Consider the following 15,475-nt stretch of genomic DNA (forward strand, 5'->3'; position numbering starts at 1 on the left):
TGACTTGTCCTGTCAGATTTCATGATATTTGGTGTCCAGAAGCTTAAGTCATCTGTTGTATTCCAGTGATATTTGTTATTTTTAAATATGTGTTTAAATCTACGGGTATAAAATTGATCTTATCTATCAGTAATTCTCATTGTAAGTTTACATCGGAATAACACCATTGGTAATATACATTTGACAAACTAAAAATCTCATCTCTATCCATTCTTTTAGAAAACTTCTTTTCATAAAAAAACCCCTATATGTTCTACATCCGTTGCATAATAATGAATGGCATTTCTGAGTGGCGTAACCTTTAAAATATGTATACTATAGAATATAATATAATGCCTACAGGAAGAGACTATGCCATACGAATGCTAATAAAGAGAGAGGAAAAAGGAGCTGCAGCAACAGAAGGGTTTACTTTTTATTCAATTAATGACCTCCAATGACACAACTTTAAAGTAAGTGATGAGAAACACATTTTTTTCATAGTGCCATCACAGATACTACAAAACAGTCTTGTTTATGATATAAAAACAGTTAATTATGTATAAAAGAGAAACAGTCAAGCCACAGTGCAGGAAACAGAATAACCAATTTGAAATTCACTACTTTTATGTATAAAACTTTAATAAACACTTGAAAAACAGTTCCCCTTAACTTTAAATATAATAATTGAATAAAGAGACATGATTAGGGGATACGTCTGCATGAATTTACTTTTTAATTATACACAGAGACTCAACATGATAGAAGAACTTTGTATCGCATGTCACACATTACATTGAACTTATGTACTAAAGTAAGATGGAACATTTACATGAAATTAAGACACTTAAAATGCCTGTTTTAGGCTAGTTATTTTTTTGAGTGTACAATATCTTAAATCTTCTGAGGGAAACAGACAACATATGATAAATAATAATGATTATAATGATTTAAACTACATTCTTAATCCTGACCTGAATCTGATCAGATACATTCGACTATATCACACACGAAAGTCAATCACAAGAAGAAACAAACTTTCCAGCCGCAGATATATGTTTCCTTTACCTTAAAAATTCAGGACTTAGGAAATGTCATGTTACTGATTTTGAAGCCAAAGGTGAAATAGTATATAAAGACATGTCTGAAGGTCTGATCTCTGAGGCCGTATATGAGTGGGCTCAAACACTTTGGGAAAATGATGAGAACTACAAAGAGGGCAAACAGTTGGCTGGAATTTATAATAGAAAACATAGTGGAGGTGAGACACAGGCCTAGCTGAAACAGATGCAACAGCACTGTCTTATGGGCCTTGCTGGCCTCATGGACATTGGCAGAGGCTGACTTCACAGTAATCATGATAGCAATGTATGTATAGATGATAATAATGCTCACTAATACAAAATTCAGGATCTTGAAGACCTTAGATAAAGTTGAATAAATCTGTAGCCGGAAGACATTTGGCATGTTGCAGTACACTGGCACAGTAAAGCTTGTGCTCTCAAGTCGGATGAAAAGGGAAAGCAGGGTGAATGCTTCCAAAGAAGCCACCGTCCACATAACAGCAATGGCCACACCTGTCCTCCTGGTAGTGGCAAATTCAACATGCCTCAGTGGGAAACAAACAGCAACATATCTCTCCAAAGACATCACAGCGAGGTTTAGGGGTGGCATCTTTACAGTGATGCTTGCAAACAGCGTGACAAAAACACAAGCATAACTGATCATTCGAACGGTGGTCACAGCAAAGATGAACAGTAAAACAAACACCAGCAGCTGCAGAGACTCAGTGAGCAGCAAATGACCAAACAGGATGTAACGAGAGGACTCCAAGAGGACAGGCTTCCTCAGCACGGCAAACAGCATGACGCCGTTCACATACAGAAAGAAAATGCATGGCAGTATAGACAAAGCTTTGACAGACCTCTGAAACCGCAGCAACGCCTGGGTGACTTCTGTTGTGTCATTCATGACCACAGCTTCATGCAACACACAAACACAACCATCTAATGCTTAATGAACAGCTCTGAATCCTGAAGCATGTCTAGGAATATTCTGCAAACAACATATTAAAGAAGCACATTCGCCTGGAAACATTTTCAGGGTTTAAAATACCAAAAGACTTTACATTTAGACAGCATCATAATAAAACAGAATCTATGAAGATAAAGTCATGATAAACACATTTTCTACTGATTTGGTCTGATGTCATTTGACAAATCTGAGGAATGAATCAACCTCCAGCCATCATGTCCTTTAGTAACAATCTGTGTCTTGATGTCATCACCGCCACAACCAGTCAGAGCTCTGTGTTGTTTGTTTCTATGGAGGAGGGTTTGAGAAGTTGTGTCCTACAAGAGAAGTTAATATTTACATTTTTCCTTATTTACAGTAGAATAAATATCACATTTCTCCTTCTTTGTTTTCTCACATTGTTAAGAGTAAATGCACAATTTGCCAAAATCCAGTTTTGTCTCTCATGTGGCCATTGACCACTTGAGGAACTGAAATGAAATTAAAACCATATATAAGCACAAAGGCATATGGACAAATACTGTGGCCACTGACTGTAGAAGAAGTGGGCAGAGTCACTGTGACATCACCCATAGGTTTCTGAAGGACCAGAATGAAGCTCAAAGCGGGTAGTACCGGCCGTCACCATCTTGGCAGTAGACTTTAGACTTTTATTCATCCCTGTGAGCAACCCGAGCGGCCTCCCCACGTAAAGGGGATCTGGGCAGACTAGATCCAGGTAATAGAGGATGAAACCACAAGCCAGTGAAGCTTCAAATGCCAGAAAAAGGCTTTTTATTTTCCACAACGACAATGAAAATACACACACATACTCTGAGGGCAAAGAAAAGCAAACAATGGCAATAACATAGCCTCGCACCAGGCTACTTCCTCTCAGAGCCCCAGGAAGCTGAATGAAGCTCCCTTAAATATGGCAGCATGCTAAGCCCAATTGGGGCAAACCATTAATGAGGGGGAACACCAAAACCATAATGGTCCACATCTGCCATTATACACATGAATATCCCCCAGAATAAACAATACAAAATCCCCTTTTGACTCAGACAATATTTCACCTGTCAACACAAAACCTCTGTATGATGATCACCGAAACCAATATACAATATCAAAACTAACACCCCTGAGCACCCTGGGACGCGCCCCCCTTGCCCCATGCTCAATAAAGACCTCCCCTGCAACGGTGCTCGCTTCCGCAGAGGAGCAGTGGAGCCGGACTGTGAGTGCAGGTGAGTGTATGCAGGACCAGAGTCTTTACCAGTGAACGGATGAAGAGCAAGACGAGTAGTGGGTACCTCACTACACGCCAGGATGATAGAAAGGAGCGAAAACTGTCACAGGTGAGTTGTGGGTGTGGTGAGTCCGAGCCGCAACGCCCCGCTTTCCCGACGCCGGTGCACGGCTCACGCCACACACGTTAACAAAGCATGGCACAATACCCACATATCATAAACATACACATCAAAATAACATATTCATAGAGTGTATGAGTGTGCGTGTACAAATGTTCGAGCCAAGTCTCTCTTCACTCCCTCGTGGGCCACACCACACAATGACGTTCACCCGAGGAAACTGTGAGAAGGGGGGAAGGTTGCTCACCTTCTCATATTTCCCCCCCCCCTGGAGTCTCGCCAACAGGGTGGCGAGACAAGAAGTCTGCTACAGTGTTCTGCTTGCCCGCCCGGTACTGCACCGTAAAGCGGTACGGCTGCAACGCGAAGAACCAGCTGGTAACACGAGCATTAGAGTCCTTCATCCTGCCCAACCACTGCAAGGCGCGGTGGTCGGTCTCCAAGAAAAAGTCTCTACCAAGGTAATACTCTAAGGTGTCCAGTGCCCACTTCATGGCCAGGCACTGTCACTCCCGGGGAAACAGTTTGCGGCTAATGTAAGCCACAGGCTTCTTGTCGTCCCCCTCACCCTGGAGTAGCACTGCCCCAAGACCAACACCAGAGGCATCAGTCTGGACAGTGAAGTGCTGACCAAAATCAGGGCTCTGGAGCACTGGGTCCTTGCAGAGCGCCCCCTTCAAGTCAAAGAGCGCCTGCTCCTGCTCCTCCCCCCGCTGGACCTGGTAGGAGCCCGATTTCCGGGTCAAGTCCGACAAATTGTGCTCGACGGGCAAAGTCCGGCACAAACCGGTGGTACCAACCCACCAGTCCCAGGATCAACCGGACATCCTTCTTGGTCCAGGGCCATTGGCTGTCCAGCACCGCCTGCACCTTGTCTTTCTGTGGATGGATCACCCCCTGGCCCAGCACATGGCCAAGGTACTTTGGCGGGTGGATGGTCAAGCCCGCCTGCTGGATGCGCCGCAACACCTCACCTAGATGACACAGGTGGTCCTCCAGGTGGCACTGTACACCACCACGTCATCAAGGCAAGCTGCCGCAAAAGAGTCTGTACCAGCCAACACAATGTCCATAAGTCTCTGAAAACTGGCTGGTGCCCCCTGTAGACCAAAGGGCATCACAACAAACTGAAACAGCCCCTGAGGGGTACGAAAAGGCTGTGTAAGGCCTGGCCTCCTTGGTCAGAGGCACTTGCCAGTAACCTTTGCACAAGTCCAATGTAGTGATATATGATGCTTTGCCAAGGCACTCGATCAAGTCCTCCAGCCTCGGCATGGGGTAAGCATCAAAATGGGACTGGGTGTTTACCCGACGAAAGTCAATGCAGAAGCACATGGTGCCATCTTTCTTGGGCACTATCACCACTGGGTTGCTCCACTCACTGGAGGACCTCTCAATCACCCCCAAGGACAACATCTCCTCCACCTCAGTCTTGAGGGATGACAGGAGACGCTGAGGCACCCGGTACATCCGCTGCCTTACCGGGGTTGTGTCTTTGAGGGGGATGGAGTGCTCCACCACTGTGGTGAAGCCCGGCCTCTTCTGGAAAAGGCCAGAAGGAACGATTGCTTCCAGCTCCCTCTGCTGGCTGGAAGTCAGATGAGACAGGTCCATGGCGGCTGACTGCTGGCCGGTGGGGAAGAACAGCTCAGGACTCTCCTCCTCCTCCACCACAGCCTGCACCCTGAGCTGCAACTCTGACTTCCTCTCATGCCACTCTTTTCAATCTCGTAGGTGGCTGGACCCATCTTCCGCACCACCTCATAGGGCCCTTGCCACCTGGCAAGCAGCTTGTTCTCTGTGGTGGGCAGAAGAAGCAGAACCTTCTGACCTGGTTGAAGGCTCTTCTGCCTGGCTGCCTTGTCATACCAGGACTTCTGGTGTGACTGGGCCTGCCCCAGGTTTGTCCGCACCAGCTCCACGGTTACACCCCGCCTTTCCGAAACCCCGCTGTTCCGAAAATAGACTTCCATTCATCGTAATGCCGTGGTTTCCCATTTTTTCTAAAGACCCCGCTATTCCGAAAAGGCTTTTGTGGTACCCCCGACCCTAACCCCTGACCCTAACCATATTGGGAAGTAATTGGAAGTTGAAAGTCGGATTCGGAACAGCGGTGTGTCGGAATGGGGTGTGTCGGGATGGAGGGGTTTCGGAATGGAGGTGTTTCGGAATGTCAGGCTGTTCCCCAGCTCCGCCATCTCCTTCATCTTGTCCCTCATCTTCAGAACGTGGGCCAGGACGCTGCGGGTCTTGGGTGACCTGGGTTCCTCCCAGGCCTCTCTCAGGACATCCAAGGGACCTCGAACCTGTCGACCATAAAGCAGCTCAAAAGGTGAAAAGCCCGTGGAGGCCTGGGGGACCTCACGGTAAGCAAAGAGCAAGTAGGGCAGCCAGCGATCCCAGTCTTCCCCATTGGCTGCCAACTTCCTCAACATGCTTTTCAGAGTCTGGGTTGTACCGCTCTACAAGGCCATCGGTCTGAGGGTGGTATGGAGTGGTTCTGATGCCCTTAATGCCCAGCAAACCATAAAACCTGCCTGAGGGTCTTTGAGAGAAAAGCAGTGCCCTGGTCAGTGAGGACTTCCTATGGGATGCCCACCCTGGAGAATAGCTGCACCAAAGCCTGTGCTATTGGACGAGCAGAGACTTTGTGCAGGGGGAAGGCTTCCGGGTAACGAATGGCATAATTACAAATTACCAGGATGTACTTGTAGCCTGTTTGAGTTCTCTCCAGGGGGCCTACAATGTCCATCGCTATGCGGGTAAAGGGCACCTCAATGACAGGACGTGGCTGAAGGGGATAAGGGCTAGTCTTCCTCTTGCTGGTCAACTGGCATTCAGGGCAGGACTTACAATAGTTCAGCACACCACCATAGTGCCCTGGCCAATAAAACCTGGCAGCACCCAAGGAATTTTGTGACCCATTGCTAAGCACCTGTTCCCTGAGTTTTTTGGGTACCACGAGCTGCTCGGCCCTGCCCTCTCCTGGCTGATGATACAATAGCCCATCTTTGACCACATAACTTTCCCCAGACAGAGCAGGAGGGACTTCTGTCTGGCCATAATCAATGTGGGAGACCCTGTAAAAAGCTTTCTGCAGAGTGGGATCATCCCTCTGCAGCTGCTCAAACTGGTCCGGAACCTCCCTCCACTCATCATCTGGCTGGGTGGTAGCTCATCATTTCTTTCTACCGCCCGACTAGCTTATCCTGTCTGCACTGTCTGCGGGACTTCTTACCCCTCGTTCTGATGGGAGCAGCGATGTCCTCGTTAAACAAAGGTAATTCTGACAGTTCATTGGACTCACCAGTAGACTCTTCAGGGCCCAGTGCTCGGCTCTGGGACCTAGTCACCACCATACTGACTGGCTGGCTTGTTCGCACCAGCTCGGGCAGGACAAGGATGTCTTGGCCGATGACCACAGAATGGCTCAGTCCCTCAACCACACCCACAGTCATTTGGTAAGTCTGGCCTCTGACCTCTAGGTAGACTTCTGCTACAGGGTACTCATGTTCATCACCATTCACACACAAAACCCTCAGTTTCCCACCCAGCACAAAGTCTCTCTTTTCCACTAAGTGGGGCACTCTTCCCATTAACTAGGACTGGGGCAGTCTGTAGCCTCCCCACAAAGCCTGTATCCCCATTCTTCTGGTTGTGGGCTTCCTATTGGGCCACTCTGGCTTAATGTGGCCCTCCTGATGGCAGTAATAACAAACCACTGACCCACTGGATTTCTGTTCTGGGGCATCTCTGGGCCTAACTGGTGGAAATGAACTTTGGGCAGGCAGTCTACTGGGCTCACTAGTCTTTGGACCACTCCCATAACCAAACCCCTCAGACCTACCTCGAGCTGCTGGTCTTCGTTGCACCTCCATTCAGAAGGCCTTGTGTCCATGCCAAGCCGCCATGAAGTCTCTGACTCTGATGTCAGGGGTCAGAGTATGAAGATACTGCTCCAGGATGAGTGTCTCCGAGACCTCGTCGATTGTCTTTGTTGCTGGCCGAATCCACTTGTTGAAGAGATCCTTGAGGCGGGTGTACAGCTCACGAGGCATCTCTCCATGCCTGACGTCCGGCTCACGAAACCTCCTCCGGTACACCTCCTCATTAATCTCATACTTATTCAGGATGGCCTCCTTTACACGATCATAGTCAATTGCATAGTTCATATCCATAGCCACATAGGCACTACATGCTCTGCCAGACAGGTAGGACACCAGTAACACCGCCCATTCCTGTCTTGGCCAGCGGTACGCCGTGGCCAACCACTAAAAGGTGGTGAGGTATTGTTCAATGTCATCCCCCTCCTCAAACCTGGGGATCGCAGCTCTGGACCAGGTCACTGGTGCTGCTGGTGCAGGTCCTGGTCCTGCTGCTGGTTGAGTTGTGGGTGTGGTGAGTGCAAGCCGCGGTGCACCGTGTTCCCGACGCTCGGCTCACGCCACACACGTTAACAAAGCATGGCACAATACCCACATATCATAAACATACACATCAAAATAACATCTTCATAGAGTCCTTAGAATAATATGTGTGTGTGGGTGTATGAGTGTGCGTGTGTGTGTACAAATGTCCGAGCCAAGTCTCTCTTCGCTCCCTCGTGGGCCACGCTACAAAATGGCGTTCACCCGAGGAGACTTTGAGAAGGGGGGAAGGTTTCTCACCTTCTCACAATCCCACATCGGGGAAATTTACTTGTTACAGTAGCAGGTAGACAGAAATACAATAAGTACAAGGGACATTAAACAAGTAGACTTAAAAATGCTAAAAAAAAAAAAAAGATTTAAATAGGAGAAAGAAAAGAAAAATGTAAATATGTAAAAAAAAAAAAATGGTATTATTGCACAGTACCTGACACTGCATAACTCCTGGCTAATGAAAAATGGGCATAGAGGTTGAGTGTGGTTAAACAAGCCCACCTAGCTGGAGGCTACCAAGCTAGCTAAGGATAACAAGCTATCAAAGTTCACAGAGAAGCAAGTTTCGCCTCACGTTATTCGCCTGAATACCAGTACAGGCACCAACAGTGTGTGTCTGTGCTTGAGCTCAGTTTAGTTGTGTCTGACCGTGGTTAGCACTCACCAGATTCTCAGTTTCTTTCTGTTATATTGTAGTGTCTTTTCTTAAAATGTCACCATCTCTTGGTGAATTTAATTCATAAGTCATATAAGATTAGATAAGAAAAATTAAGATAATCCTTTATTTGACCCACAATGGAGAAATGTAAAGCGTTGCAGCAGCAAACAGCAGTGTAAGAATATAGAACCTAAGTGCAAAATGTAAAAATAACTATATAAAAATATTTAAATATAGAAATATCATCAAATCAAATCATAATGAATATTATTAGCTGTAGTCGTATTTGCATTAATTGCATTCTAATCTTTGTGAGGCTAATATTTACATTAATTTCATTGTGTAATTTACCATTAAGACCAAAACAAATCTTAATAATCTGCTTGTATGGTGGATTTCTTGTCATAACAGGGTCCATGCTGAAGTTTGTTACTAAGGGTGACACGGAGACAGCACCCAGTATGTCACAAGGGCCATCAGGCACCATGTCTATTGAAGCAGCCTGCATCTGTAAAAGGCTTGTTCCATTGTTGAAAGAGGCTGTTCATTTGATTTGTTCCTACTAATAAAAGGTTGTAAACCTAAATGGCATTTTGTGATACAGTCATTTTGTAAAGGGGGGGCCTCAAAATAAAATTCTGCTTAGGGCCCCAATTTTGCCAGGGGCGGCCCTGTATATATGGATAAGAAGCATTAAGCAGTAGAGAGTGTGTATGTTAAAACATTGTTCCCCATCATCACTGAACCTGAACTATTTATTCAAAGATGCTCAAATACTTTTTCCTACCAATGACACAACTTTAAAGTAAGTGATGAGAAAACATGTTTTTCATAGTGCCATCACAGATACTACAAATCAGTCCTGTTTATAATATAAAAACAGTAAATTATGTATAAAAGAGAAATAATAGCTACTGTAGCTTGAAACAGTCAAGCCACAGTGCAGGAAACAGAATAACCAATTTGAAATGCATTACTTTTACGTATAAAACTTTAATAAACAGTTCCCCTTAACTTTAAATATAATAATTTAATAAAGAGACATGATTAGGGGATACATCTAAATGAATTTACTTTTTCATTATACACAGAGACTCAACATGATAGAAAAACTTTGTATTGCATGTCACACATTACATTGAACTTATGTACTAACATAAGATGGAATATTTACATGAAATTAAAACACACATTTTTTTTGAGTGTACAACATCTTAAATCTTCCGAGAGAAACAGACAAAAAAATAACAATGATTTAAACTACATTCTTAATTCTGACCTGAATCTGACCAGATACATTCGACTATATCACACACGAAAGTCAATCACAAGAAGAAACAAACTTTCCAGCTGCAGATACATGTTTCCTTTACCTTAAAAATTCAGGACTTAGGAATTGTCATGTTAGTGATTTTGAAGCCAAAGGCGAAATAGTATATAAAGACATGTCTGAAGGTCTGATCTCTGAGGCCGTATATGAGTGGGCTCAAACACTTTGGGAAAATGATGAGAACTACAAAGAGGGCAAACAGTTGGCTGGGATTTATAATAGAAAACATAGTGGAGGTGAGACACAGGCCTAGCTGAAACAGATGCAACAGAACTGTCTTATGGGCCTTGCTGGCCTCATGGACATTGGCAGAGGCTGACTTCACAGTAATCATGATAGCAATGTATGTATAGATGATAATAATGCTCACTAATACAAAATTCAGGATGTTGAAGACCTTAGATAAAGTTAAATAAATCTGTAGCCGGAAGACATTTGGTATGTTGCAGTACCCTGGCACAGTAAAGCTTGTGTTCTCGAGTTGGACGAAAAGGGAAAGCAGGGTGAATGCTTCCAAAGACGCCACCGTCCACATAACAGCAATGGCCACACCTGTCCTCCTGGTAGTGGCAATTTCAACATGCCTCAGTGGGAAACAAATGGCAACATATCTCTCCAGAGACATCACAGCGAGGTTTAGGGGTGACATCTTTATAGTGATGCTTGCAAACAGTGTGACAAAAACACAAGCATAACTGATCATTTGGACGTTGGTCACAGCAAAGATGAACAGTAAAACAGACACCAGCAGCTGCAGAGACTCAGTAAGCAGCAAATGACCAAACAGGATGTAACGAGAGGACTCCAGGAGGACAGGCTTCCTTAGCACGGCAAACAGCATGACGCCGTTCACATACAGAAAGAAAATGCATGGCAGCATAGTCAAAGCCCTGACAGACCTCTGAAACCGCAGCAACGCCTGGGTGACTTCTGTTGTGTCATTCATGACCACAGCTTCATGCAACACACAAACACAACCATCTAATGCTTAATGAACAGCTCTGAATCCTGAAGCATGTTCAGGAATACTCTCCAAACAATATATTAAAGAAGCACGTTCGCCTGGAAACATTTTCAGGGGTTAAAATACCAAAAGACTTTACATTTAGACAGCATCATAATAAACAAAATCTATGAAGATAAAGTCATGATAAACACATTTTCTACTGATTTGGTCTGATGTCATTTGACAAATCTGAGGAATGAATCAACCTCCAGCCCATCATGTCCTTTAGTAATAATCTGTGTCTTGATGTCATCACCACCACAACCAGTCAGAGCTCTGTTGTTTGTTGTTTCTATGGAGGAGGGTTTGAGAAGTTGTGTCCTACAAGAGAAGTTAATATTTACATTTTTCCTTATTTACAGTAGAATAAATATATATTGCATCTCTCCTTCTTTGTTTTCTCGCATTGTTAAGAATAAGTGCACAATTTGCCAAAATCCAGTTTTGTCTCTCATGTGGCCATTGACCACTTGAGAAACTAAAATGAAATTAAAACCATATATAAGCAAGAAGACATATGGGCAAATACTGTGGCCACTGACTTTAGAAATAGTGGGCAGAGTTACTGTGACATCACCCATAGGTTTCTGAAGGGCCAGAATGAAGCTCAAAGCGGGTAGTACCGGCCGTCACCATCTTGGCAGTAGACTTTAGACTTTTATTCATCCCTGTGAGCGACCGGAGCGGCCTCCCCACGTAAAGGGGATCTGGGCAGACTAGATCCAGGTAATAGAGGATGAAACCACAAGCCAGCGAAGCTTCAAATGCCAGAAAAAGGCTTTTTATTTTCCACAACGCCCCCCTTGCCCCGCGCTCAATAAAGACCTCCCCTGCAACGGCGCTTGCTTCCGCAGAGGAGCAGTGGAGCCGGACTGTGAGTGCAGGTGAGTGTATGCAGGACCAGTGTCTTTACCAGTGAACAGATGAAGAGCGGGACGAGTAGTGGGTACCTCACTACATGCCAGGATGATAGAAAGGAGTGAAAACTGTCACAGGTGAGTTGTGGGTGTGGTGAGTGCGAGCTGCGGCGCACCGCGTTCCCAACGCCGGTGCACGGCTCACACCACACACGTAACAAAGCATGGCACAATACCCACATATCATAAACATACACATTAAAATAACATCTTCATAGAGTGTATGAGCGTGCGTGTGTGTGTGTACAAGTGTCTGAGCCAAGTCTCTCTTCGCTCCCTCATGGGCCACGCCACACAATGGCGTTCACCCGAGGAGACTGTGAGAAGTGGGGAAGGTTGCTCACCTCCTCATATTTCCCTCCCCCTCTGGAGTCTCGCCAACAGGGTGGCGAGACAAGAAGTCTGCTACAGTGTTCTGCTTGCCCGCCCGGTACTGCACCGTAAAGCGGTACGGCTGCAACGCCAAGAACCAGCGGGTAACACGAGCATTGGAGTCCTTCATGCTGCCCAACCACTGCAAGGCGCGGTGGTCGGTCTCCAAGAAAAAGTCTCTACCAAGCAGGTAATACTCTTAGGTGTCCAGTGCCCACTTCATGGCCAGGCACTCCAGCTCAACTGCTGGTCTCCCGGGGAAACAGTTTGCGGCTAATGTAAGCCACAGGCTTCTTGTCGTCCCCCTCACCCTGGAGTAGCACTGCCCCAAGACCAACACCAGAGGCGTCAGTCTGGACAGTGAAGTGCTGACCAAAATCAGGGCTCTGGAGCACTGGGTCCTTGCAGAGCGCTCCCTTCAAGTGCAAGAACGCCTGCTCCTGCTCCTCCCCCCACTGGACCTGGGAGGAGGCCGATTTCCGGGTCAAGTCCGACAAAGGTGCTGCTCGACGGACAAAGTCCGGCACAAACCGGCGGTACCAACCCACCAGTCCCAGGATCGACCGGACATCCTTCTTGGTCCAGGGCCATTGGTAGTCCAGCACCGCCTGCACCTTGTCTTTCTTTGGACGGATCACCCCCTGGCCCAGCACATGGCCAAGGTACTTTGGCGGGTGGATGGTCAAGCCCGCCTGCTGGATGCGCTGCAACACCTCACCTAGATGACACAGGTGGTCCTCCAGGTGGCACTGTACACCACCACGTCATCAAGGTAACCTGAGCAAAAGAGTCTGTACCAGCCAACACAATGTCCACTAGTCTCTGAAAACTGGCTGGTGCCCCCTGTAGACCAAAAGGCATCACAACAAACTGAAACAGCCCCTGAGGGGTACGAAAAGGCTGTGTAAGGCCTGGCCTCCTTGGTCAGAGGCACTTGCCAGTAACCTTTGCACAAGTCCAATGTAGTGATATATGATGCTCAATCAAGTATGGCATGGGGTAAGCATCAAAATGGGACTGGGCGTTCACCTGACGAAAGTCATTGCAGAAGTGCATGGTGCCATCTTTCTTGGGCACTAGCACCACTGGGTTGCTCCACTCACTGGAGGACCTCTCAATCACCCCCAAGGACAACATCTCCTCCACCTCAGTATTGAGGTATGACAGGAGACACTCAGGCACCCGGTACATCCGTTGCCTTACAGGGGTTGTGTCTTTGAGAGGCCGGGCTTCACCACAGTGGTGGAGCACTCCCACCACTGTGGTGAAGCCCGGCCTCTCCTTGAAAAGGCCAGAAGGGACGATTGCTTCCAGCTCCCTCTGCTGGCTGGAAGTCAGATGAGACAGGTCCATGGCGGCTGACTGCTGGCCAGTGGGGAAGAACAGCTCAGGACTCTCCTCCTCCTCCACCACAGCCTGCACCCTGAGCTGCAACTCTGGCTTCCTCTCATGCCACTCTTTTAAAAGATTGACATGGAAGGTTTACCTGGGTTTCCTCCTCCCAGGAAGGTCGATCTCGTAGGTAGCTGGACCCATCTTCCGCACCACCTCATAGGGCCCTTGCCACCTGGCAAGCAGCTTGTTCTCTGTGGTGGGCAGAAGAAGCAGAACCTTCTGACCTGGTTGAAGGCTCTTCTGCCTGGCTGCCTTGTCATACCAGGACTTCTGGTGTGTCTGGGCCTGCCCCAGGTTTGTCCGCACCAGCTCCGCCATCTCCTCCATCTTGTCCCTCATCTTCAGAACGTGGGCCAGGATGCTGCGGGTCTTGGGTGACCTGGGTCCCTCCCAGGCCTCTTTCAGGACATCCAAGGGACCTCGAACCTGTCGACCATAAAGCAGCTCAAAAGGTGAAAATCCCGTGGAGGCCTGGGGGACCTCACGGTAAGCAAAGAGCAAGTAGGGCAGCCAGTGATCCCAGTCTTCCCCATTGGCTGCCAACTTCCTCAACATGCTTTTCAGAGTCTGGGTTGTACCGCTCTACAAGGCCATCGGTCTGAGGGTGGTATGGAGTGGTTCTGATGCCCTTAATGCCCAGCAAACCATAAATCTGCCTGAGGGTCTTTGAGAGAAAAGCAGTGCCCTGGTCAGTGAGGACTTCCTATGGGATGCCCACCCTGGAGAATAGCTGCAACAAAGCCTGTGCTATGGGACGAGCAGAGACTTTGTGCAGGGGGAAGGCCTCCGGATAACGAGTGGCTTAATCACAAATTACCAGGATGTACTTGTAGCCTGTTTGAGTTCTCTCCAGGGGGCCTACAATGTCCATCGCTATGCCGGTAAAGGGCACCTCAATGACAGGAAGTGGCTGAAGGGGATAAGGGCTAGTCTTCCTCTTGCTGGTCAACTGGCATTCAGGGCAGGACTTACAATAGTTCAGCACATCACGATAGAGCCCTGGCCAATAAAACCTGGCAGCAATTCTTTCATGGCTCTTGGTGTTGCTCAGATGCCCCGCCCAAGGAATTTTGTGACCCATTGCTAGCACCTGTTCCCTGAGTTTTTTGGGTACCACCAGCTGCTCGGCCCTGCCTTCTCCTGGCTGATGATACAATAGCCTATCTTTAACCACATAACTTTCCCCACACAGAGCAGGAGGGACTTCTGTCTGGTCATCATCAATGTGGGAGACCCTGTCAAAAGCTTTCTGCAGAGTGGGATCATCCCTCTGCAGCTGCTCAAACTGGTCCGGAACCTCCCCCCACTCATCATCTGGCTGGGTAAGTGGTAGCTCATCATTTCTTTCTACCGCCTCGACAAGCTTATCCTGTCTGCGCTGTCTGCGGGACTTCTTACCCCTTGTTCTGATGGGAGCAGCGATGTCCTCGTTAAACAAAGTTAATTCTGACAGTTCATTGGACTCAGGCTCACCAGTAGACTCTTCAGGGCCCTGTGCTTGGCTCTGGGACCTAGTCACCACCATACTGACTGGCTGGCTTGTTCGCACCAGCTCGGGCAGGACAAGGATGTCTTGGCCGATGACCACAGAATGGCTAAGTCCCTCAACCACACCCACAGTCATCTGGTAAGTCTGGCATCTGACCTCTAGGTAGACTTCTGCTACGGGGTACTCATGTTCATCACCATTCACACACAAAACCCTCAGTTTCCCACCCAGCACAAATTCTCTCTTTTCCACTAGGTGGGGCTGTAATAGTGTCTGTGTGTTTCCAGTGTCCAGCAGGGCAATAGCAGTCTTCCCATTAACTAGGACTGGGGCAGTCTGTAGCCTCCCCACAAAGCCTGTATCCCCCTCTTGATCCCCCCTCTTGTCGTGGGATACAGCAATGGCTGGAGTGCTTGGGCTTCCTATTGGGCCACTCTGGCTTAATGTGGCCCTCCTGATGGCAGTAATAACAAACCACTGACCCACTAGATTTCTGTTCTGGGGCATCTCTGGGCCGAACTGGTG

General features: G+C 47.4%; 2 protein-coding genes across 2 annotated transcripts; both read right to left on the reverse strand.

The window, feature by feature from the left end:
- Positions 1-1,056: 1,056 nt before the first annotated feature.
- Positions 1,057-3,856, reverse strand: LOC311269060 (odorant receptor 131-2-like; the record flags this gene model as incomplete). The annotated part of the gene is made up of 2 exons (XM_084373039.1): positions 1,057-1,958; positions 3,643-3,856. The coding sequence occupies 2 exons, from the start codon at positions 3,854-3,856 to the stop codon at positions 1,057-1,059; spliced, it is 1,116 nt and encodes a 371-aa protein (XP_084229165.1).
- A 5,967-nt stretch (positions 3,857-9,823) lies between these two features.
- Positions 9,824-12,196, reverse strand: LOC311269061 (odorant receptor 131-2-like; the record flags this gene model as incomplete). The annotated part of the gene is made up of 3 exons (XM_084373040.1): positions 9,824-10,725; positions 11,691-11,731; positions 12,039-12,196. The coding sequence occupies 3 exons, from the start codon at positions 12,194-12,196 to the stop codon at positions 9,824-9,826; spliced, it is 1,101 nt and encodes a 366-aa protein (XP_084229166.1).
- Between the last annotated feature and the right edge of the window lie 3,279 nt (positions 12,197-15,475).

Source organism: Pagrus pagrus (genome assembly GCF_965226575.1).
Source record: "Pagrus pagrus genome assembly, chromosome: 14".
Classification (NCBI taxonomy): Eukaryota; Metazoa; Chordata; class Actinopteri; order Spariformes; family Sparidae; genus Pagrus; species Pagrus pagrus.